This window comes from Leptonychotes weddellii, chromosome 2, assembly GCF_054177405.1.
Source record: "Leptonychotes weddellii isolate Sample4059 chromosome 2, ASM5417740v2, whole genome shotgun sequence".
Classification (NCBI taxonomy): Eukaryota; Metazoa; Chordata; class Mammalia; order Carnivora; family Phocidae; genus Leptonychotes; species Leptonychotes weddellii.
Window position 1 is genome coordinate 25,047,451 of NC_138370.1, and position 26,686 is coordinate 25,074,136.

The following is a 26,686-nucleotide window of genomic DNA, read 5'->3' on the forward strand; positions in this document are numbered from 1 at the left end:
CATGGCTGCCCGTGGTTGGAGGCAGAAGGAGAGACAGACTACACCCATGCTCCAGGGAAATTTTGTGGGGCTAATGAAAATGTTCTAAGTTTGGATCATGCTGATGGTTGTTCAGCTCCGTAAACGGACTAAAAATCATTGAATTGTGAAATTACAGTGAGTGGATTATATGGTATAGATATTATACCTAAAAAAAAAAAGTAAAAGGTAATGTGAACCTAGAAAAAAGAAAGAGGAAGAAGATAAAACAAGAACAGTGGTTGTGAGCCCTGGTGCGTCCTTCAAGGATGTTAGTGGGAAAAACTGATTAATTATAGGGCCTGGAGTAAGTTTGTAGCCTGTCAGCTTGGGTTCGCACAGGGAGATGGCTCCACTTTGAAAAATTGAAAAGTCTGTTGTTTGTGTTCTGGAAGCTGCTAGAAAGGTCATGGCTTTCGTCTTTACTTCTGTGCTCAGACCTCAGCATCCTGGGGTCTCTTCCAGAGTGTAGACTGCAAGCTGGTATCAAATTGGATGGGACTTCTCCCCTTCCAGACATACAGTGTGAAACTGATCACGCAAAAAGTCCCCTGGAGGAATTCAGAACTGGCCCTCCCTGGAACCAACAACATAAGTAAACTCAGTAGCTACGCAGATTTTAATGGGTGGGGTAACAGAATATTTGTTCCAGAAAATTTCTAGAATGGCAGAAAAAATACAGCAACTGTGGAAATTTGCTAGCTTACTTTTTCATATTGCCTTGTATATCTCCCAGAAGAGAATTGAAAATATATGAATAAAGCAAAGAAATCATTCAATAAGTAAGAAAATCACCAACTGGTATCAGTAATATCATAAGAAACACAACAGAATTTTTTCAGCAGAATATGACAATATCCAACAGATGCGTGGGAGGCTTCTTTCTAGGCCTCGCATCTTAAGAATATGAACATACAATTGCCATGGATTTTAACTATGGTATGGTGCCAGGTTTCTAAATTCTCCAGGCCTTGGTAAACAAGCACCTGGAAAATACTGAAGCTTACAATTTAGATTTTTCCTTTCAGAAGTCTGGTAATTATGGATTTCCTGAAAAAGATCAAATTACATTACTCCTGAAATTTTTCTGTCATTATTTTCAAAATTGTGTACTTTCAGGAATAAGCCTTATACACGTAACCATTGGAAATGTTGTCTTGGAGAGACAAAAAATTATTCATTTGATCACTTCCCTGATTAAATGCTTTCTTTTTTTTATTGCACAGATTATTCTTCACTGTACTATAAATGATATGGTGTCAGTAATGAAGTAGTATGTGTATTACAGCATCAATAGGAATTATTTTCCTAAGGAAATTTATTTGTAATAAAGAATAATAGTTCTATGATAAATAACAAATATATATATGTATATATTAAAGATTTTATTTGTCAGAGAAAGAGAGAGCACAAGCAGGGAGGGTGGCAGAGGGAGAAGCAGGCTCTCCGCTGAGCAGGGAGCCCAATGCAGGGCTTGATCCCAGGACTCTGGGATCATGACCTGAGTGGAAGGCAGATGCTTAACCGACTGAGCCACCCAGGTGCCCAACAAATATTTTTAAAAGACAACCAAGTGGCTCTCCTCTCCAATAAATAGGAGAAAGCTCATTTTGTCTATGGAAGAGTCCTGCATGAACTTGGATTTTTTGACCTGATTTCTGGAGGGGAGAGAGGCACTCTCTCCGGGCACTGCACAGCACAGGGTGGGGACATCCCCACCAAGGGTTGGGTTGCGGCTCGCCAGGCAGAGGCAGTGCCCGGAGCGTGCACCGGGGCTGAAATGAAAAAGACGAGCTGTGACAGGTAGAGAAGATAGGAGGGTGGCAACGAGGGGCCTGGCAGGTGGCGTGCGTCATCACATTTAGGAAGTTCCGAAGAAGCAGGGAGTGTTTTCCTTCCACCAGACTGCTCTACCCTGTGAAATATCACTACCGGCTTGAAGGACTGCTTGGGATGCATTCCAGGTCACAATGGTTATTGTCACCTTCCACGTAAACAAATGAGGGTCATGAGTGCATGCGCATGGTTGTCGTTTTATGCTCTCGCTGTAGAGAAGAAACATTCATGAAGAAATCCATCAGAAAGACATAGAGGTGGGGGGAATTCCAAATCTTTTCCAGCAAACAACTCTACCGAGAGAGTCCCTGAACTACCCTAGGCTCAGGATCCCCCCAGTCTCTGCTTGGATAAACGAGTATTGTTAGAACGGAGGTAATAAATGTTGATTTTGGAAAATTAAAAAATGTAACAAAGTAAAAGGGAAAATTTACCTGTAATCTTACTGCCCAAAGTAGCCATTAACATTTTTATGCAGTCTTATTTTTTTGTTTATGCAGATACATAAACAAATGTGGAGTTGTGATTATAACGTACACAATTGTTATGTCCTCCTGCCTTCATTTATTCATATACATTTTCTATGGAATTGTTAATGCTTGGTAAACATCTTTTTCATAGTTGCCTGATTGAAATCTTTTTGTTCCCAGGTTTGTTATTTTTTGCTATCATAAATGATACTGTAATGAAATTTTGTGCATAAATATTTTTCTACATATTTCAGAATATTTACTTAGGGTAGATGCCCAGAAGTAGAATTACTGAGTTAAAGTGGGAAAACATTAGGTTTTAAGGCTCTTGATTTGTGTTTTTGATTTTTTTTTACCCTAAATAATGGAGTTGCATGCCCCCCAACAATGCTGGTGTCCTCTTCACCCGACCTTTCACTAGCCCTGTGTATCATCATTCAAGAAGTTACTTGCTAATTTCATATCCTCTAATGTAAAGATATAAAAGATGAATCAACAACAACAATGAGCCAAGAAACACTGCAAAAATAGTAAAATAATAAAACTTAATCTTGGTTTGCTTACCATGGATTGAATGCTTTATGTTCATCAGCTGGGGCAGGTGGGTGCTGTGGGATGCCTGGTTCACAAGGAAATAAATGGAGGCTCTAGAGGTTGAGTAGCCCAAGTTTAAACAACTGGAATGCATACTTCTAACTTGTTTACTAACCTACAATCTTTATTCAACCTATTTAAAATTAAGGTGTTTTTACTTTCTCTGCTGACTTTATAGCCCATTCCAGCTTTGTCTGTTTCCCTTGTATCTTCCCTGTATCAACTCTTGGTTCCTCGATGGTGGATACCTATTCATCCTTTAGACTTGCAACATGGATTCACTATGAAAGCTTTCCCTGAGTCATCATTGTTCTTAACTAATTCTCTTACCTCGTTGGTTCCAGAGGTTCTCATTCAGGGAATATAACTGCTTTGGTGGGGAGGTGTATCTTTCCCACAGAAGTCTGGATTTAGCTGGAACAGAAAAAATGTGCCATTTCCATTTTTGTCTAATTTTCTGAACCTGCCCTTATTCCTCTTCCTCCTCTAGGGGAGTCCATTGTAAGGCCTGGTTTCTACCCAGGATGTGGACCAGCTCAGGAACATTCGTGCAAGATGTGGCTAGGTTGAGGCCACTCTGTCTCTCCCAGACCTGCCTCTCAACATGGACAACTGCCTTTGCTCTTTCTCCTACTTACATGCTTGCCTCCTACAGTCAATCCAGCAAATCAGAAATACTAGGGCAGGAACAATTTTTAAAGTTTCTCCAGGTGGTTTTTGTTTTTATTTATTTATTTATTTTTTGAGAGGGAAAGAGAGTGGGGAGGTGGAGGGGCAAAGGGAGAAGGAGAGAGAATCTTAAGTAGTCTCCATGCTGAGCACAGAGACTGACGTGGGGCTCGATCTCACAACACTGCAAGCATAACCTGAGCCAAAATCAAGAGTCAGATGCTTGACTGACTGAACCACTCAGGCACCCTTCCCCAGGTGGTTTTAATGCAGCAAGAGAGAGGATCTCTCTTCAGATCTATTGGTCTGGTATCTTTGTCTGAAAAACAGATGCTCTTGAATCCCTGGCCGACACGCCATTGTGATTTACAGAAAACATCCTGATCAGTTTGATCAAAGGCCAATCATTCTGTCTCTCTGCAAGTGTATACCTGTAAAAGGGAAAAGAAAATTAACAAATTTTAAAAGTATTAGAAAGGAACTGAGCATGATGATAATAATACCAATAATAATAAATTAGCAATACCAAAAGAAGAATCATAATACCAATAATAATAAAACTAATGTTTATAGGCCATTTTATGTGCCAGTCACTGTGCTAATTGCTATGTGTAGCTCCATGATATCTTTTCATCTAAAGCTGTTCTTATGATATAGGGGACAATTCTTTTTATTTCACAAATGGAGATCTTAATAGAGACATTAATTTGACCAAAGTGACGCAGCTGGTAAGCATAGAACCTGGATTTTAAACAGGCAGCCTGGCTCCTAATCCACATAATTAACCATAGCAGAATGTAGGAGGGGTGGAATTTGTGGGAAGAACTTAGCCCAAACCTCAATCGCTAATGTTTAAATAGCAAATATAAATAAGAAGCAGAGGATTGGTATAACTTAATTAATAAACTTTGTTTCCTATATCCACACCCAGAGAAAGAACTCATCTCTTTTTCAAGCCTCCATGAAACATTTACAGAATGGATTCAATTCTGACCCCAAAATTGAAAACCAGAAATTATGCAAGCCATATTTACTGGTGAAAATAAAGTTAAAAATTCACAAATTTTAATAATATAAACAAGATTACAATTCTTCCCCACACCCAGTCTTTTACAAAAAATATATATAATCCCAAGTAAATCCCAAATAAGAGTCATAAGTAGAATTATGATTCTATGTAACACAAGAATAGTCGAAGTTATACATTTAAAAAAGTACTTTGATATGCAGCCAGATAAGTACTTCTTTCTTTTTTTAAAGATTTTATTTATTTATTTGAGAGAGAGAGTGAGTGAGTGAGAGAGAGAGAGCACAAGCAGGGGGAGAGGCAGAGGGAGAGGGAGAAGCAGGCTTCCAGCTGAGGAGGGAGTCCGATGAGGGACTCGATCCCAGGACCCTGGGCTCATGACCTGAGCCAAAGACAGATGCTTAACCGACTGAGCCACCCCGGTGGCCCCAGATAAGTACTTCTTTTTTTTTTTTTTTAAGATTTTATTTATTTATTTGAGAGAGTGTGAGAGAGAGAGAGAGAAAGAGAGCACGAGAAGGGGGAGGGTCAGAGGGAGAAGCAGGCTCCCAGCTGAGCAGGGAGCCCGGTGCCGGGCTCGATCCCGGGACTCCAGGATCATGACCTGAGCCGAAGGCAGTCGCTCAACCAACTGAGCCACCCAGGCGCCCCCCAGATAAGTACTTCTTAAGATAGGCAAAACCTTCTCTTAAGAGTTTTCCTTTTTAACAAGAAAGAATTAAAGTAAATAATCACAACACTGAGCTATTTCTTCTAAGAAGGTAAAAATAAAGCAAACAAAGCTGCCTTTGGATACATTAGGCTGTTCAGTGTGACCTTCATCTACATCCTTCTAATGGAATGGACTAGAAAGGAAATACTGTGTGGAATAATACCTAAAACCTAATTATCACACTATAAGATTATATTTTTTGTTTCCCCCTTATTTAGGTGACAGGTTATTTCCTCATAGAAATCACTTCAGTGGGCTTGACTCTTGAAAAACCAGGGTTATCTGCCATGCCGTATTCTGTGTTCTTTGAAGTGATTGCTAATTGTACTGGATAAATTGGACTGGTAAATTTCAGGTTTCAAAGGTAAAAAGAACTAACCTGTAAGTAGTAAGATTCCCCCAGCAGTTACATTTCTAAAACTGTCTTAAGTGGGTATTCACTTATATTATTTTAAATATATTAAATTGTGTGTATTTATTTGAATGTATATACATACAAAAGGTGTTATATCCATATTTCATCCATTCTTGGACTGATTTTCTTTTCTCTTCCATAGAGTTCTATTAACTTATAGTGTTTCTAATCACATTTGCAATTATCTTAAGGACCCTAATACAAAGAGTGTCAGGCACTGATAATTTCATTAATTTCTGCCAGTGCGCAAAAATCATTAATTTAACATTCGCATACTTGAGTAATTGAAATAACCTCTTTTTCTATGCTCGCCAACGTTTTTCCTCCTGCTCGAATTTTTTTCTATCTTACCGTTGCTAGCAATATTCTTTTCCTTTTCTCATCTGTGATGACCTTTCATTAAAAGTTAGTATTTTTTCTGCAATTTCAGGATATTGCATTAATACCTTTTGGCATTCTGGGTTTCATTTCAGCTGGGGAACATCATTTTCCTGGGTCTTGTCTTGCGCTTTAAATTGCTGATGACTTTTTTTCTGAATGTTCATATTTTCTACCTTGTATTACAGTCTTGTGTGTGTGTGCGTGCATGTGTGTGAGTGTGTGCGTGAGTGGTTAGTCTCGACTCCTAAAGTGTGAGCTCCTGAGAGAAGATTCTGTGTTTGCCTTATCTGGGTGTTCTCCTGGGCCTATCTAGCCTGTCTTCTTCTTTTTTTTAAGACTTTATTTATTTATTTGGGGGAGAGAGAGCACCAGCGTGGGGGTGGGGGGAGAGGCAGAGGGAGAGGGAGAAGCAGACTCCCTGCTGAGCAGAGAGCCCAACTAGGGCTGGATTCTAAGACCCTAAGATCATGACCTGAGCCAAAGGCAGATGCTTAACCAACTGAGCCACCCGGGCGCCCCTGGATCTGTAATTTCTTTAGCCTTATGATGTCTTGCTTGATTTGAAGGTAGCTTTTTATCCATCAAAGTGACTATGAGCTGGACTCAGAAATGCCACAGGAAAATTGGTCTTAAAAAGGTAGAGCGGACCAACCCACAAAGTATGTAAAATCTGATTTTGTGAGGGGATGGTAGGATCCATATGTCCACAGGGGCTGAGCATTTGGGTTTGGGATGCACTGATCTGATGCTATAATCTGGAATCCAAAAGAATATGACACTCACGGCCATGTAGTCATGTTTGGGCAAGGCCTGTCCAAGTTTCCATCCTTCGAAGAGGTGGAAAAATAAACTTGTTTTACCTCTTTACACTCTGCTTTGTTCTAAGGCTCTTGGAGACTTATCCTAAGCCCTGCCTGATTAATGTACAGTTTTAACCAAGTTGACATTCTGATGTTAACCTCAGTACTTGGTTGCTCAGAAATATTGTGACAACTTTATACAGAAAGACAGACTATTCTGAGACAGACATGTAACTTCCTTAACCATGGGATCAATTTTTCTTGTAACTTCATGAATTCTTTCTGCAGAATATTTCTGCTCTCATGCTTCTAGCCTCTCAAATAAGCCTAGTCTAGTGCCCTGGGAATTATCTACTTTTTCATTAAGGCAGCACAGGTAGAGAAAGAATTACAGATTACCTTATTGGATTTATTTGAATTTATGTGAAATTCATCTGTATCATTCTGTCTCTTGCCTTTTTTTATTGGTAATTCGAACTGATTCCCAATTCTCTGTTGAACTGTGTTATTCAGCTTTCTGTACAAAGTGGAATTTATGTACTTCTATGCACTTTCCCTTTATGTTTATTCAATGGGTAAGTATCACTTATTCAGGTGCTTACAAAATAATTTACATGAAGAACATTTAATTACTCCCTGGGATCTTCCAGCCTTAAGAAAGATTACTTATACTGGGCTCCTTTGGAAAAGGAAAAATTGCCTAAGGCATATCTCATTCTTTGTAGATTCTATTATTGTTTAGCAAACATTCTCTCCCTGTCGTCTTGCCACAGGAGTATGGTATCAATGCTGGGCTTGGACACATGACTTGGCTGATGAAATGTGGGTGGTATGACAGTGTCTGTGTTTCCACTAACCCTCTTGCACTCCTGCCCACCTTGATGAAGCAACATGCCCCAGAGGATAGCTGCTCTTCCATCTTGGGATTTGGGTAAGAAGATGGGGGAGAGTTGTGACCCTGCCTTGCTACCTGGAAAGAGATGACATAGCTGACCCGCAGATGAGTGTGTGGGAAACAAATATTGCTGGTCCTCAGCCGCTGAGATCTGAGCTTGTTTCTCATGAAACATGTTCACAAGGGACATGTGCCCAGAGGGAATTCAGACTTGTTACGGACTGGCAACTAGCCTGGACCTCCCCTTTTCCCAATGAGTTTATTTAATTGCCTTCATCCTGGTCTTGTTTTATCTTTATATGGTGTGTGTGTGCATGTGTGTTTGTGAGTGTGTGTATACATATGTGTGTGCTCAAAAGAAGATACACATAACTTTTCTTTTAGCTATGCAGGTGTAGACCAAGAGGAACCATATCCAGACTTTCTGTAGAGGCTAGTACAAGATCCTGGACTCCAAATCCAATGTCTTTTAGACTGTTCTCCTCAAGGAAAGTATGAGTTTATTTTGAAAGCAGAGGGAAGGTGCATCAATATTTGAGACCAAGAGGATGGGTTGTGGTAGATTTTATTATTATTCAGCAAATATTTATCCTTTTCTCCCCACAAGAAATACTATTGACCCCCATCACTGTTTGGTTTGGCCATTTGACCTCATGACTTACTATGAACAGTGGGACACGGTGGGGTGGGAGGAATGCACAATATGCCAATTCCAAAGGGAAGGCTCTAGGAGGCATTGAAAGTTTCAACCAGCCTTCATGCACTCCAGGTCTCCTCATGATAATAGTGCACACTGGATAGAAGCCACTTTGACTTTAGTGCTATGGACGAGAAAGCATACGAAGTAGACCTAAACCAGCAGAGTGGCCAAAGCCAACTCACAGAACTGCTAATGAGAAAAAAAAGTGTTTGTTCTTGCAATCAACCGAGATTTAGATGTTTTTTCTATACAGTACTATTACAGCAAATGCTGCCTGCATAAACTTTTGATAAGAGAAGGGCTAATGCCCATAGGTCGTTAGTATTTGAGCCAACCACGTATCTGTCCGGACAGCATTATATAGAAAATATCAGATTCAAAGAAGGATTATTCTGGAAAGTTTTAAGTAAATTAAGAACGAAGAGACTCACTCTAAACAAATTCTGCTCTTCACCATGCATGGGGGATGCTTGCCAGAATTCTGACTGAAGCTCATTGGTAATTTTTCCATCTGTATAATGTGCAGTGGAATGCAGAGTCCACCTACCTCACAGGGCAGATGGGCACCAGTCCAGGTAGAGGTAATCTGCACTTTCAGCATATTTCTGGAAGTAGATCCAAAGCATTAATAACTCATGATCTTGTAAACATAATACTGTTGGGATATGCACCAGACTATTTGCTGAAAAATGACCACAAACTTCTTTTCTAGGATACTTATCTCTAGCCTCAACCTAATCCTTCACTGTAATCATTTATATCTCAATACACAAAATCTATCTAAGCATGGGTCTTATTGATATAATTCACTACGAACGAAATATATACAAAAAAGCTCATTGTTTGCCCTAAATTTTACATTATTATCTTTGGTACTGTTATTGAATTAAACTGTCAACACCTAAAAATGTTGAAAAGAAGCAAAGATTTAAGAATGCATGAGGTCTATGAATGTGAGCATGCTCTGGCTGTTGTATCTGTCATTGACAGATTGCCAAGGTGGATTTGGCTGATCTGGCTGGCTAGGAGGGTGCTCTCGCTCCTGCTCCCTTCACTCCATGTGCATCCCTCCTGAAACTATGCTCTCAGTGGAAGGGTGACCTTCCTCCGTGGAGAATGACCTTTCTTCCTTCAAGGGTAGATGAGTAGCTGTGTTCCCCTGCTAGAGTCTCCAAACAAGCTCTCAAGAATGCATGCAGTCTAAATGACTACTTTATAATATAAATTATAAATACATATATGTAGTCCCCAACTCACAGTCCTTCGACTTTTGATGGTGGGAAAATAATACCCATTCAGTAGAAACTGTACTTGGAATTGTGCATGTGGACCTTTTCCTGGGCTAGCAATATGCAAGATGTCTCTCTATCTCTCTCATGATGCTGAGCAGTGGAAGCCATAGCTCCCAGTCAACCATGTGATCACAAGGGTGAACAACCAAAACACGTACAACCATTCTGTACCTGTACACTCATGCTGTTTCTCGTGTTCAGTACAGTGTTCAATAAATTACTTGAGATATCCAACACTTTATTATAAAATAGGCTTTGTGTTAGATGATTTTGCCCAACTGTAGGCTAATATAAGCATTTTGAACATGTTTAAGGTAGGCTAGGCTAAGCTATGGTATTCAGCAGGTTAGCGGCAATGTTAAATGCATTTTCAACCTATGACCTTTTCCATTTATGATGGTTTTTTGGGGATGTATCCCCATTGTAAGTCTAGGAAGATTGTGTGTGTGTGTGTAACTGCTTAGAGAACATGGAGAACATAAAAATTTCAAAAATAACAGCAGCCTGGGTTTAATCTCATAACAAAGGTGGAAAATATTGAAAAGGAATTGGGCCAGGAGGAAAAACAAGCAAAGTTAGTTCCTTATCTCATATAAGCAAGGAATCAAGTATCATGTTTTTGTTAAATTTGATAACATAGGCTCAAATATGTGTGGTGAGTTTCCCTAGTCTTCCTGCTCCATGTCAACCCCATGCACAAAAAGCATAAGTAACAACCAATAAATGGTCCAAGTTGGCTATTGAACTGCGTGAATTATTTTTTCTACACTTGCACGATCCCAAGGCTTGAGCCTCACCCAAACACGTTGTAGAAGAGGGAATGCATAAGGAGCACATGCAACCTGAAGACGTTCAAGGAAGAAAACAGAGAAAAGAGGATCATGACTGGAAGGTTTCAAAGATAGAAGTCCTATGGAAAGAAAAAGTCATTCAAGCAGGATTTTTTAAAATGTTGGTTCTTATACTTGCAATGTAATGTGTTCTTCAGTAAAATCCATATTCCTTATCAAAACATTTCAGGATCTATGGCCATACTTTTGAGATGATATTCAGGTGGGCAGAAGTGGGACAACAAAAGTAGGCCTGGACATATGTATGTTACTTGTTCTTTTTTAAATTCAAATAATTAACATATCATGTATTATTGGTTTTAGCGGTAGAGGTCAGTGATTCATATAATACCCAGTGCTCGTTACGTCACATGCCCTCCTTAATGTCCATCATTTTTAAGTTAAAGAAACTTACTAATAAAATTAAAAGCAAAGGGCGCCTGGGTGGCTCAGATGGTTAAGCGTCTGCCTTCGGCTCAGGTCATGGTCCCAGGGTCCTGGGATCGAGTCCCGCATCGGGCTCCCTGCTCATTGGGAGCCTGCTTCTCCCTCTGCCTCTATCTCTCTGTCTCTCATGAATAAATAAATAAAATCTTTAAAAAAAAAAATTAAAAGCAAGATATTAGGAAAAATAAAATTAAATAATATGTAGTTTGTATGAGGCAGAAAATAAGCCAAATATCAAGGAAACATAAAAAATAAGTTACAGAAATAAGTCCTAACGTATCACTTATGACAACAACTAATAAACAGGTTAAAATAAGAAGATGCTTAAAGTGATTTATGAAAACAAAACAAAATAACCTAAAAAGTGACATAAAAAGGGTGAACAAAGATGATATACACAAAATATCAAACAAAAATGAATGGGAGTTAATAATAAGAGACTCTAAAGTACAGAACAAAAAATGGACAGAGAGCCCTTTTGTAAGGCTATTATACACAGTCCACAAATAATCATATACTCTATAACATATAATCAAATATGTAAATAAAAATATTGGAAATGGGAGGAACACAAGAACAATACCCATAATAAAACTAATGTTTATTGACCATATTATGGGCCAGACACTGCCAATTGCTGTATCACTATTACCTCTTAATCTAATGAAGTAGGAGATTATGACTTTTGTTTTGTAAATGGAGACACTAAACATTAGGGACATAAACTAAACTGACTAAAGTGACAGAGGTGGTATAGATAGATAGATGATAGGTAGATAGAGAAATATAGAAATAGGTCTGCATATATATTATAGATGTATATATGAACATATATGCAAAAATTCTAAAATATATTAGCAGATTTAAGTATGACCAAGGTGCGTTAAGCCTTGGTTGGCTGTGGAATGCCCTTCCTCACCTGTCAGTAGTATAGCAAGAAGCCAGCTTAGCAAGTGTGGGTGTTTTCAGTGGAGAGATCAGGGGACCTCTGGCTAATTCCTGAGGTTGGGCTCTAAAGGCTCTCCTTTTCTTACAGAGCCTCTTACCCTCACCTTCAAGGTCCTTCTGTCGCATAGGCCACTGGGTACTTTCTGTCCCTTCTAATGCCTCTGTAAATAGGTAAAGCAGCGAGCAGTGGAGACCCTCTACTGGTGTGTCCAGCTGTATCACACCCAGGTCCTTCTCTCATCAGGATAAGAGAGTCGAGGAGATGGTGGCTGTTCTTCTGTTTCTCTAACTGTCCATTCAACACAAGTGGTGCCAGTCCACACCCCTTCGTGTGACAAAAAATTAATGTATAACCATAACCAAGGAGAGTTTATCATAGAAGGGCTAAGATACTCTATTTGTAGAAAATACATTTTAGGGGCGCCTGGGTGGCTCAATCACTTAAATGTCTGACTCTTGATTTCGGCTCAGATCATGATCTCAGGGTCATGAGATTGAGCCCTGTGTGGGGCTCTGTGCTCAGCATGGAGTCTGCTTGAGTTTCTCTCCCTCTGCCTCTTCCCTCCTTGCACGCACCATCTCTCTCTCTGAAAAATAAATAAATAAATCTTTAAAAAAATACATTTTAAAAATCACTTTAATAGGTTGGAGAAGAATAATCTCAAGGGATGCCAAAATGGTATTTGATAAAATTCGAAGCCTGTTGTTCAAGACAAATCAGGAACCAGTGAATCTTTTCTCAATATAATAAATCATTTAAGGACCACCAGTCAACTCCCTAATAATGGAATGTGGATGCCTTCCATTTAAAATAGGTAATAAGGCAAAGATTTTCATTGTTTTTTTTAAAGAAGCTCTTTGTTATTCACATTATTTAAGCTTGTTTGGGAAATTCTAGCCAATCTATATGAAGCAGAATAAAATAAAATATGAAGCAGAAATTTAAAATTACAACTACTTGCCAATAACATGATTTTGTGAAAAATTCTAGACTTCAAGTTCTTTAATTCAGCCTTGACTAAAATTAAAAGAAAAATCAGAGGCCACACAATTTTTGAAGAGTTGAATCTTTTAGGGATTAATACACTTTGGCCTATAGATCTCAGTGTTCCAGAGTATAAAGCACTGAGCTTGCTATTACATTTCATAATATAGACAAGAAGAGCTAGAAAAGATTTAGACATGGTTACCTGAAAGACACAAACCATATGAACATGAGGGATATTGGGGTGAAGGTCCTTCTTAGCAGATTTTTACTTATTCTGTATCTTGTCATCAGAATATTGAACTATGACTAGTTTGTTTGCAAGAAGCTCTCCTGTATGAATCTACTTGAAATTCAATGAAATAATTATCATAGAACCATTAACCTTGAAACTATAGTTTGTTTACTTGCTTGCTATAGGAAACTGCTCTCTTTTCTATTATGTACATATCATATGAAGTCAAACTTTCAGTGGTTTATATACACTTTAGCTTCAATGATCTTGTTATAATTATTAATTAATTCAACTAATTCACTAATTCAACTAGTAGAAGCCTTGCACCAATTATAAAACAAAACGACTAAATAATGATAATAGAAGAAACATTTTTAAAATGCGAAGTAAAATCTTAAAAAATGGCTTAAAATCCTTAGCACTGAGAAGATTTCTAAAAGTCAGGCTTATAAAGTTAAGTACATTTTTAAAGTATTTTCTATATACCAGATGTATCCATTAATAATTTATTTTAAAATTCTTATTCTTGTAATAGTTGCCAAAAAGATTAAATAACTAGAATAAACTTTAAAGATATGTATGCAAGAACTAACAAAAAAAATCTTAGAAGTTTTACTGATGGAAATAAAAGAAGAATTGAGTAAATGGAGAGGCAAAACATGTTCTTACCTTGGTAAGTTTAAATAATTTAAAAATTGTTTCAGATTAATTTTTCAATGGAAATCCCAAAGTTTGTTTTTTTTCTTCTGAAATTTGACAATGTAGAGTAAAAAGTGACATAAATACCCGAGAAAGTTTTGAAAAAGAAGAACAAGATATGAATATACATTGGAAACTATATTTAAAATGATCCCTTTCTAGAACAAAAATCATCAGATGAATCACTGGAGTTGAATAAAAGTCATAGAACCCATTTCTATACATACAAGCTCGTGCTCTGATAAAGAAATCATTGCAGATTACTGGGTGTTAAGGAAGTAAATGCTGCTGGGAGAATTAATTAACCATCTAGAAAGAAATAAAAACCCCAGTATGTCAAGAAAAGTTTGTAGATAGATTAAAATGTTGTATGTGAAATGTTGTATGTTTCACATATATTTGAAAATGCAAACGTAGAATTTATAAAAGCAAAGACCATTTGAGTATGTTATTTTAGAACAAGGCTTTTCTGAGCATAAGGCAGTGGATAAGATTTGACCACATGAAGACAAAAATGTGCATGTCAAAACTGAAAAAGAAAATGTAAAAAATATAGGCAACAAGTATGGCATTTAATATGCTTTTATAATGAGGTTGTTCAAATAAAAAAAGGAAATACCCAAAAAATGTAGAAAGGAGGTTTCACATATCTCAAGTTGCTAATAAACACAATAAAAATACTCGACTTCAATAGCAAGCCAAAAATACAAACTAAAACAAAAATGAGAGCCTATCTTTCTTTTTATCCAGTTTTTTCGGATTTGGAAATGCCGCCCACTACAAGGGGGCCTTGGAGAAGGCACTCGCTCACACACTGCTGCTGACGGAGAAATCGGCATAGACTTCCAGGAAATACATCGCTAAACCTAACAAGAGATTAAAATAAATTCATACCCTTTCATTCAATGGTTTCAGCTTGAAGAATTAAAGCTAAGTATAGTCAAATATGTGGAAAAGATCTACGCATCAAATCATTGCAGCATTGTTTGTAACAGTAGGGGTAAATAAACTAGTGGTCACCAATAATAAAATGGTCAAATAAATCAAGGAGTCTCCAGATCAGAGGCTATCATAAAGCTATTATAAAACTATTAACAATTATTTTTTAAAAATTTGACCGAATTCTGTAGTCATAACACGTGCAAGTCAAGATACAGAACTGTATGTAGTGCTTAATGACATATATACAGTATCTATTTGTCATCACTCTGTCGTCTAAACAAAATATTGATAATGTTTATCACCGGGAGGCAGAATTATTATACTTTTATCTCCTTATCTATGATTTCCAAGCCCTCCGATGAAGTACTTTGTAGGGAGTGGGCAGAGTTTCTCACCACTACTTAGATGTGGGAAAATCAAACAGAACCAATTTTATTTTCATTCAGTCACTCACTTGCTTCTAATATTTCTTTATTATCACATCTTCTTCCTTACAAGCTCCCCTTCCTACTGAATCATTGAGGAACTTAACTTTGTCAGTGGACACTATCTCAGTGTCTTTTTTTTTTTAGGATTTATTTATTTATTTGAGAGAGAGAGAGAGAGAGAGAGACAGCACAAGTGGGAGGGACAGGGAGAGGAAAAGAGAATCTCAATCTCAATCTCCGAGCTCAGAAGCCCGACTTGGGGCTCGATCTCAGGACCCTGAGATCACGACCTGAGCCAAAACCAAGAGTCAGGGGCTCAGCCAACTGCACCACCCAGGTACCCCTCAGTGTCTTCTTTTTTAAACCATTTCCTTTCAGTTCATAGTGGTTGCCTTCAGGTTAATGATCAAGTTTTCAGAGCTGAACCTACATCTTTCTCCTTCCCAAAATGAGTCTTGGTGTATGGGGGAGGGTCTTGTGCCCTCAGGAGGATGGAGAAGGGCCCTTGTACCTTCAGTCCAGTGGGGTCTTACTCTCTTGGAAGTGATGATTAGGTGAGTCTCTGTCCATAATAGCCAGTCTCTGGAAGATGATGGCCCATCTGGGCATCTTAGCTCACCCTGCTGACATCTGTGGTTATTAATTGCCTGCTGCTAGTAAACACGTGCACTGCTCTCTCCTCATTGGTTGGAGCGTTGCTTTGAGTTATATATAACCTGAAAACCAGCTCAGATTTGCCATTTGGCACCTATTCCTTAGCGACAGCATCTCTCCTTTGTCCTTACTACAGGGTTGCACACCTCACTTCTAAGAAAACCAGTATCATAGACAACCAGTATCATCAGCCACTTTCCACATCCCTTCACAAAGCAAACAGGATTTTCCAGATGACTTCCAGGCTATGTAGGAGCCCAGCAAGTCTCTGAACAGATCAATTCTGGTCCTTTCTTTGCCAAAATTTGTCATAGCTTTTATTTTACTATTTGTTAGGTAAGTGTGGGGTCCACCTGGAGAAATGGTCTAATCCCCAAATCCCAAATGGGCAGGTGGAATTCAGAAAAATAGAGAACACTTTAAGAGAGTAAAAATTGCCTGACATTTTATAAATGTAATAATACCCAGGATACTTTAATGTGGTGGTCCTGTTACTTCTGTTCATGTTTAAACTGCACTATGAGTTAATCTCCTTATAGATCGCCATCAAAATAGTGTATTTATTGGAATAGCTAAACTCAAAATTCTGTCCAGATACAAAATTCTATGAGAAGCACACATATTTCAGTGAGAGTGATCAACTTGCTTTGGTTTGCCTGGGACTTTATTGGTTTTAACTCTGAAAATCCCATGTTCTGAGAACCCTACAGAACCAGGCAGCCTAGGATGGCTTGTTGCCTTGCTTTCTGCTTATATTTGAATATCCATTCAGTAATCTAATCAAGGTAATTTCATGTTCTAAGTTTCAAGCTGGGAATCTAGAATATTGACAACACATTCCCATCAGCACCTTCTCTAAAATTTCAGGATGAATTCTTCTCTCCCTTCCATGGACAGTAAAAAGTAACAAAAGGCCCTTGGCCTTTAATGGGCAAGATTTAAGGTTGCATAACTGAACATCATTTTGGGATAACTCAGAGTCTTCAATGCCTGAGGATCACCATCTGAAATTGATATTGGAGGTTCATTAATATATCACAGATTTGGCTGACTTTCATAAGGCTTTCTTTTCAACTTTCTTTTCCAATTTTACTGAGATACAATTGACAAATAAAACCAGAATGTATTTAAAGTATACAACGTGATGATTTGATGTAGATATATAACTAAGTAGAACATTTTAATAAAAGTTATAAACATATGTTTCTTTTATTATTTGCCTCTGTTGTGTTGTGAACTCTTGTTTGGTTGCTGGGAGGCAATGCGGTCTAGTAGAAGAAATATCAGCTTTATATTAAATATTCCTAGTTCTAATCCCACCTGTGATCTTTTGATATTTTCTGTGTGATATCTAAGAATTCTCAATCTCTTAGAACTTAATTTGTCTACAAAATGTCTCATAGCTTACTGTGAATAAGTGCTAGAAAAACTAGAAATAATATATGTAAACTGCTTAGCTCAGTGCCTAGCAAATACTATGTGCTTAATAAAAGCAGGGATATTTGTAATGTTGAATTCTTGTTTAGGTTTTGGTAGTTCTCCTCTTCCAAACTTCACGCAAGGTAAGGTCTGTACCTTCAATATACGTTGGAAGCAAACACAACACCCGTTCAAGTGCTGGGTATTCAGTAAATGTGGTGTTTCAGATGTAGACCACAATACTGACTTCCTTTTCAGAATTATTTCTCTTATGCAAGTGGTTATGGAAAATTAACAAGGGAAAGTTTTTTAAAAGGAAGAATAGTGCACTCTTCAAAGGTCAATATTATTAGTTCACCATGGTGGTTGGTGTGACCCAACCTGCTGGACAGAAATCTCCTTTAGATCCAATATTTTGGTAAAAAATAAAACAGAGTAAGTATGCAGTAGTGGCACATCAAAAAAGCCTTTATTTGATATAGAATGGACCCCTGAGTCCTGATTGGAGCTGTTGGGAAGTTCATGGGCAGGTTAAATGATATAAATGCCAGTAAATCCATAGATCCAGGTTTCTTACCTGGTAGGTAACGAGGTAAGTCATGCGCCTTGGGGAGGTGCTAAGGGAGGAAGTACTGGGCACCTGTGTTCCCTAACCTGTATCTTTGCTCTTGGGTATATCCTTTGCTTCCTTATTGTTTTTTGTTTGCTTGCTTGCTTTTTGTTTTTTTAGTTTTGTTTTTGTTTGTTTGGGGTTTTTTTGTATTAGAACGAAGACTATGCCAGAGTTTCTCCACTCTTAAAATCTGGGCCAAACTATGGGGTCTAGTTCAACCATGTACTTACCTATTAAGAAAAAAACTATCAAAGGGTCAATAATTTCTACCAAAAAAAATACTAATAAAAAAATAAAGAACAGGTTAGTATCATTAGCTCTCAAGATAATAAATTATTTTAATGATTCACTTGCTAGACAGTCACATATTTCTAAAATATCTTAATTGCAAGGCCATCATAATATTTTCAGAAACATATAAGGAAGTCTGAGGGAAGAGGCCATTTTCCCAAACTTCTTACTACTCAGAATATAAAAATACTCAGAACTAAAAGGAAGGATTCTTGAAATCTGAGCTTGAGACTTTATTTTATTGCATAATTTAGGAGAGTGACATGGTTGACTCAGTCTGGGAAAGCTTTCAGAATTCTGGTGTGAGGATTCTCTCAAATCTGTCTTCCCCCTCAAGACCTAGTGTCTATGTATTCATATTGGGGCACTTGGCAGCAGACGATGATCTAGAAGCAATCAAGGAAAGTGGCTATTAAAAGCTCACAGGCTTACTGGAGGGAGAAAAATGACTTTTGCTAAAAGCTAAATCTCTAAATATCCCCGAAGCTATTTCCCTCTTGACCTATACGTGTGGCCCTCTGTATGCATATTCACACTTTCCCCCTGATGTGTGTGTGCGTGTGTGTGTTTTGCAATAATCTTTACACACATTTAAATTTAACACTTGATGAGCACTTAAATGGCTGAGTTAAGTAAGAAGTCACTTGAGCAATTTTGGCTCCCTGCCATTCTTCGGGAGTTCATCAGTCGGGGAATAATGTGCAGGACAGAAGCCAACCCCTAATTGTTTGTATTTAATTAGACCATTTAGATGGCTAAACCAGCCTGGAGACCCTGGTTCTCTGCTCCCCCTCACCTGGATAAGATGGCTTTTGTTGGAGCCTATTTCTCCAGAAGCTTTGTAATTTTGGATCATGGAATTGAGCCGAGGATGAGCCTTCACACCATTTGGCTTTGATTTCAGCATTTTCAGGAGCATTTCTCAGGTAGTTCCTCATTTTCCCTTTTGTTTTGCCCCAGGATTTGTGAAAACTGATCTTCTTTTCCCTTCTGCTGTGAAGCAGAAGGTTAATAGTCCTATGAATCCATAAAAACCTTGTCGCCTTTCATTGGTGGTACATTTGTAGATACTTTTCTGAAGGCTAAGGGAATAGGTATTATTGATGGAGTCTCCTCTCTGCCACCTGATAGACAAGAAAGTGTTCAACTGTCAAATGATCATTAACTTGCAATGACAATGGAAAACAGCATTTTGTGACACATTAAAATCACACATGGAATTGTTCCGATAGACTGAATCTTCTGGAAGTCATTGAGTAATAACTGCCCTGCTTATTCAGGGACAGCAATGTTTGCCTTCCCCCTCAAGTCAGGGATTAAATTACAGGGGTGATGTGAGCCTATGCCTTCTCTGAGCTCCAATAAGAGGCGCAAACAAACAGTTGGAATACTTGCAACTTGGCTTGGCCAAATGTGATGAGTTCTTTTTATCACCATTTAAAAATAGCTCCTTGATATTCAACCAAATGTAACCTAAATGCATTGGAATATTGGAAAGGGAGCAATGGGTGAATGAGGCCAAATCCTCAGGCAGGTTGCTAATGGGATTAGGGAGTCCAAGATCCCTCATAAATTCTACTGGTTTCTCTGTGGTGGAAACACAGATTTGGATCACAGGCTGGGAGAGGCTAGAAGGGTTTTTTGAGGGGGGTTTCTCAATAAGCCTGCTCCACCATTTCCATAGAAACTGAAGTTTTACTTTCTAACTTGAGTGTATGCACCCTGAGTACACAAAGATGGGGCCTTTGACCCTGACTCTTATTTTCATAAGGTGTCAGATTCAGAAGGGACCTTTCCCACCACCTGGCCCAATTCCTGCATCTTAGAGAAGTGACAAGATTTGCCCAAGTGATACAACAGAGCAAGTTTGTGGCAGGGTTTGGGAATGTGCTACAGGGCTTTCACCCACCGACCCAGTCAGGGTCAGGTTGATTTTGTTTCCTTGTGTCCTTTTTCCATCTCCACTGTGATGCCAGCTGAACTACCGGCTACTTCTGTGATTTTGCACAAGCAAGGAGTGACCCGTGGGTGAAGGTCTGTGCATGTGTGGGTCCTCCTCCATGCATTTACTTGCCCTGCAAGCAAGAACCCCAACATCAACAGCATTCTCCAGAGTAAGCCAACTTCAGTGATTGTTCTACTGCCCTACATTATTACTTAGTCACGTGAGGAGCTGACATTTCTTAGCTCGTAAATTACGTTCCCTATAAATCTGAATGGTTTACTACTATGGTGGTGGCACAAAACTGATTTCCCCAGAGGGCAGGCAGTAGACAGAAAGTAACTCCTCCTTCATCAGGAAAGGTATATGAGGCTTTTTTTTTTTAATTTTAAGATTTTATTTTTTTTTAAGTAATCTCTACACCCAACGTGGGGCTTGAACCCACAACCCCAAAATCAAGAGTTGCCTACTCTACTGACTGAGGGAACCAGACACCCCTATGAGGCTTTTCACTATCTCCAAAGGTGGGAAAATGGGACCATGGCCATGGCAAACAATCACCATTTCAGTTTCTCTCCTGCCCGAGGACAGGACCCCACTGGAATCAGTATAGGGTTCTATACCCAAAGATACATAACAGGATGATAATAACTTGGTGTTTGTTGAGGCTTCAAAAAGCCAGGTATTGTGCTAAAAATTTTAAAAATATTATCATATTTAAAAATCTTCACCATAGCCCAAGAGGTGAGTATTATTGTAATCATCATTTCGTAGTTGAGAAAGCAAGGCTCAAAAAAGTTGATTCTCAGGTCCCTGGGTGGCTCAGTCAGTTAAGCGTCTACCTTTGGCTCAGGTCATGATCCCAGGGTCCTGGGATTGAGTCCCGCGTTGGGCTCCTTGCTCAGTCTGCTTTCCCCTCTCCCTCTGTCCCTCTCCCCTGCTCGTGCTCTCTCTCTCTCAAATAAATAAAATCTTTTTTTTTTTTTTAAATTGATTCTCTTGTTGAAGGTCTCTCTCAGGCATTGAACATGGGCTGTTTGACCTCAAATCCTACGTTTGTGGCCATCACACTCTTCCTTGAGAAATTGCTGATCTAGGGCTCTGATTTCACAACTAAAGGCACACAAACCCAGAAAGACAGTATAGTAAAAGAAAACTTGTCCCAAGCTTGTGGGTAAGGTGACCTGCCTTCCTGCCCGGGTTGCCTCCCACTGGTGTCAGTCTTGGACACATCATCTGTGCCCTGTGGCCTTTGCATCTCATCAGTAAAACTGAGGTGTTAGATCATTTGATTTTTAGGATCCCTTCCAGTTCTAACTTTCCAGAGTTAATCTGTGACTGAGCCAAAGGCAGAAGGCAAATCACCAGACTCTGAGTTCAGCATTGATGCCACAGTATGAGACCGACTGCTTATATGGAACAACTTATAAAATATAGGTCTCAGACTGTATTGTGAAAAAATGCTTTTAAAGACCATTTAATTAAATCTCCTATTACTTTTTCTTGTTATATGATACTTACTGAATAAAAAGATACTCAAAAAAATTTTTTTAAAACACAAATAATTCTATAATTCTACCACATTTCAAATACATCACACCTAATAGTTTGGTGGATATATTTCCAGGCCACCCTCCTTCTACTTTGATACTCATCTAATGCAGGATTTGTCTTAAACAAATCTGGGGTATTATGTAAACTGCTTTCAATTCCTAATATACAGCACAGTTTTTCCTGTTAATACTCTACAATATAAAATACAGTCACAATTGTTGTATAGTCTTCCATTGCATGAATGCCAAATAATTGATATAACCTCTGCTTTGCTTCCATTAAAATAATTTTTTTTTAAATTAGGAGTAACTTGACAGTCTTAGAGCTGAATATTTATGCAAGTACTGTTTTCATTGGGATGAAAGAACATGAAAGAGATGCTACATTAAATACCAGGTACTTGAAAAAAGACTTTAGATACAAACTGTTAAAACTTTTCAGAAAGATTTGTTTCCATTTTCATCAGTGGCATGGGCTGGGGGTGGGGAGCTGTTTTCCCAAACCCTCATCAACAGATAAGCATTACTTGAATAGGTCCTGACGATGTGTGTGTTGAAGGCAGGACCTCGTGCTGCTGGAGTGCAGCCATACTTCCTGGGTGGTTCTGGGGCTCTGCTACTTGCTTCTTGGTGACCGTTGGCAATGAACTTAACTTCTCTGTGTCTATAAAATGGAGCCCATAATAGGAACCTAAGCCTAAGATTCCAATCTTTAGCCCATTCTTAGAGTCAACTACTCTTCTGTTTTTTCTTACTTTATGAGAACATTTTGTATGTTAGGAATATTACTCCTTTGCTTCTCACCTATTGCAAATAATCACCATATTTTCAAATGAGAACATGGAGGCCCCGAAAAACACCTTGTCTTCCAAGCTTTCACCTAGGTCTCTCATTTCTCATTCCTTCATCCTAACAAAGCTTTTTATCCTTTCTTCCTTTTTTTTTTTTTTTTGGCAGAGGGACTGTTTGTTTTTTTTTTATTCTTGGTGAGTTGTTGATTTCATTCCTCTTTTTCCTTTGCACTCAGTCCACACCTGACTTAAATAAATAAAATCATAGCTTGTGAACACAGGCTTCTGTCGAAAAAATAATTTCAAGAAAATTATAGTGGCATTTGGGTGGTTCATTTGGTTAAGCGTCTGACTCTTGATTTTGTCTCAGGTCATGATCTCAGGGTCGTGGGATGGAGCCCCGCAACAGGCTCTGTGCTCAGCACAGCGTCTGCTTGTCCCTCTCCTTCTGTTCCTCCTCTTCTCTCTTTCTCAAGTAAATAAATAAAATCTTAAGAAAAAAAGAAAATTATAAAAATAACTGATCACATCAGGTGTTTACCTCTATTTGTTTTTTATGATTCAGTTCACACTTTCTGAAAGCTGTTTTTTTTTTTAAAAAAATATTTTGTTTATTTGACAGAGAGAGAGAGAGAGCAAGCAGGGGGAGTGGCAGGCAGAGGGAGAAGCAGACTCCCCACTGAGCAGGGAGCCCGATGCGGGGCTTGATCTGGGGTTCGATCTGGGGCTCGATCTGGGGCTCATTTCCAGGACCCCGGGATCATGACCTGAGCTGAAGGCAGACACTTAACGACTGAGCCACCCAGGTGCCCCCTGAAACTGATTCTAACTCTACCCCTCTGCTCTCCACTTGAGGGAGGCAGAGTTCTAGGATGAGTCCCAGGATTTTTGCCCCTCTGATACACACACTCTGTATAACACCTTCCCTTTGAGTGTGGATGGGGGCTCTAAGTATGAAGGGACTTCGCTCCTATGATCAGGTCATATTATATCCCAAATGTGAAGAGATTTTGTAGATGTAATTAAGGTCTCAAGTCAGATGATTTGGGATTAATCAAAAGGGAGATTAATCTAGGTGGGACTGAGTTAATCAGTAAAAGCTCTTTAAAAAGGGACTGGGCCTTCCTGAAGAGAGTGATTCTTCAGCTGACTTTGAAGAAGTAAGCTGCCATATTGTGGGAAGGCCATATGGCAGGGAACTGGGGGTGGGGGAGGGCCTCCAGGAGCTGAGATGGCCAGCAGGAAAGCAGTGCTTCAATCTTACAACCATAAGGAACTGAATTCTGCCAGCAACCACACAAGCTTGGAAGAGACCACAGAGCTTCAACCAACACCTTCACTGCATCCTTGGGAGACCCCAAGCTGAGGACCCATCTGAGACATGCAGGAATTCCTGATGCATGGAAATCATAATTACACATTTTTACGCCACTAAATTTGAGATAATTTGTTACATAGCAATAGAAACAAATATACTACCCCACCCTGCGGCCTCCTTTGCATAGAGTGCTTATTTCTTCTCTATGCTTCCACCCAATGCACTTACCTTGTTTCACTGAAATTGTCTCACTGCAGGTTGGTCTCCCTCAGCAAACAGTGGGTTTTATGTAGAGGTAGAGGCCACATTTCCTTCACCCCTCTGTCCTTGGAGCCCAATAGGCATTTGGAGAATGCTGACCCAGATCCCCACATCATGATGAGAATTAGCAGAACTACATCTCCATGGCTGGTCAAGGCTCTCTGGCCAACAGCATCTTTCATACAGAGTTAAGAACACTTCCAAGCATTCACACAAGTCTAAACTTAGTGCTACAGCAGAGGTGTGTTTTGTTGTTGTTGCTGCTGCTGCTGGTTTTTTTTTTTTTTTTTAATTGTTTAAGCATATAGAAAGAGCACCTGACTTCCAGTGTCTTCTACCAACTCACCATGTGATCTCTGAGCCATACTTTCCTCATCTATAAATGAAATATTTGGACACACGGGGTGATCTTTAAGGCCATTTAATTTCCAGCATTTTATACTTCTATGAGGCTTAAAACAACAGGATACATATATTTGAAAGACAAAAGGAAAAAGTACCAAGAAAAGGAGTTAAACCCCATACTCAGTTAGATTTAACAATCTATACCTAGGGGCTCCCTACTCAATGAAGAAGAGAAACAACGAAAAGCAAAAATACTTATGAAAACAACATCAAAGCAGCCTTCCCTCAATAGGACTGCGTGTATGATAAGAACATCTCAGGTCTTTTATTACATGGGTTAAAACATTCGTCACTCTGGTCATCTGTAATCTGGCTTTGCAGATACAGCCAAAGCTGCAGAAGAACTCTGAGTTTTATAGGAAAGGATAAGAAATCAATAGAGTGCAGGTTACAGTTATGGAGGCCATGTCCCTGTTGTGTTTATTCGGAGCCAGAGTCCTGCCCATTTAGCTCATTTCTGTATGAAAATGAAAGTAATCAGCCTCAGCGCATGAAACCATCAGCTAGTGCTTAAAAAGCGCTGCATTTCAGAAAGGTCACAGAGGGCCGCCCCAGCGGCAACAGGAATTTTGCCAGTGCTGTGTGTCACATTTGCATATGATAATTAGTTTCTCTCTAAATACAATTTGTTCTGCAGATTAACATTTTGTGTCCTCATTAGATAGCAAACATTTCCATATTAAACCCACAAAGCTGCCAGAGTTGGCTCTGCTTGCCTTGCCTGATAGCATTTGTACCTCTGTTTATACTGATACCAATTAGCACTGTTAAGTCTTGGAAGAATAAAGGACATCACTAATGCTATTAATATAAATAGTAATAATAATGCCGAGAAGCTTTTGCAAACCTTGTTAACTTCAAAGATCATTAGCAATCAAGTAGCTCTCGCTTGTAAATGGCCATGTTCTCAGGCACATAAAGTATCCGCGTGTCTAGAACTCTTTGTTCTGTATACTGAAGTCGGCTCCTGGCTTAGGTCATGAGTCTGCCCGCCGTAACATGGAGCCTGCAATTAAAATACTGTTTCCTTTTGCTAAATGCTTTAGTCCAATGAAGAAGTTGGACTTGCTTTAGCCAGGAGAAATAACAGTTTGCTTACCTTGTCTTCAGCTCCATGCAATACAGTTTGCTCTCATTCCTGAAGCCAGCTTCTTAAAGGTGATGAGGTGAGGTATTTTATGGTCCCATAAAAGGTTTTTAAAAACGGGATGCCCCAGAATTCCTCGTGGGGGGATTCCGTTTTCACTGGACCAGAAAGAAAAGTTCTCTGGTGAGGGGAGCATCCAGGAACACAGAAAATGGCAATGGACACATGGGATTGGGGACCCTGTTTCTCATCTCAGTCATCATTATTGACTTGATGCTGAATGGAGGAGGCTGCTTTAGAGAAACAACCCCTGGTGGGTGCGAGTTCTCGCTGCCCTCACGGACATGAAGACTAATGGTCACTTACCCCTACCTCATGACAGGGGATGGATGATCCCGTAGTCACCGTTGATAAAGCACAGTTCCTGCAGAAATCAACTCACTTCACTTCTCTACATAAGGGTTTGTTTTTTGTTTGTTTGTTTTTTGTATGATGTACTATATATACTTAGGTTCAGCAATTTTTTTTAAAAAAAGCTTTGGTTAAGGCACCAAACATATTCAGCTCAAACGTAAATGCTTTACTATTGAAGTATGGGCTGTGACACAAGGAAATTATACGAAAATGCCTAATTTTATATCATTTGAGACGTCAGGCTTCAAGTTAGATAGAAGTAGCTTTGCTTCACAGCTCTGCCATTTACTAGCAGTGTGATTTTGGATATGATGGATCCATTAAATTTTACTTTTCTCATTTGTAAAATGAGAATAAGAACTGTACCTGCCTCAGAGGATTATTATGAGGATTGAATGAGTTACCCCGGTGTTAATGCCCAGAGACAGACTCGGTAGAGAGAAGATAGGGTTATCATTATGACAAAATCAGGTTTCCTGATGCTGGGGAAATAGCAGTAACAAAATGGCGCCTCTCCTACCAGATTTATAAGAACTGCAGGCCTCCTTGGATGCTACCCAGAGGTTATCTCCCGTGTGCCAGATGCAGACCCTCTCCTCTTGGTCATCCCTCCCA

At 39.1% G+C, this 26,686-nt stretch overlaps 1 protein-coding gene across 1 annotated transcript; it reads right to left on the bottom strand.

Annotated features, from left to right (window-relative positions):
* Positions 1-1,420: 1,420 nt before the first annotated feature.
* Positions 1,421-26,250, bottom strand: LOC145720300 (uncharacterized). Its single transcript, XM_081813051.1, has 5 exons — positions 25,670-26,250; positions 8,949-9,122; positions 3,249-4,018; positions 2,889-2,943; positions 1,421-2,063 (listed from the first exon to the last, which is right to left on the bottom strand). The coding sequence occupies exons 1-3, from the start codon at positions 25,684-25,686 to the stop codon at positions 3,886-3,888; spliced, it is 324 nt and encodes a 107-aa protein (XP_081669177.1). The 5' UTR covers positions 25,687-26,250; the 3' UTR covers positions 1,421-2,063; positions 2,889-2,943; positions 3,249-3,885.
* Between the last annotated feature and the right edge of the window lie 436 nt (positions 26,251-26,686).

Coding starts and splice junctions, on each gene's coding strand:
- LOC145720300 (XM_081813051.1), bottom strand. Junction 4,019..8,948: donor AAGAGCAGAATTTGTTTAGA/GTGAGTCTCTTC, acceptor TCCCTTTTACAG/GTATACACTTGCAGAGAGAC.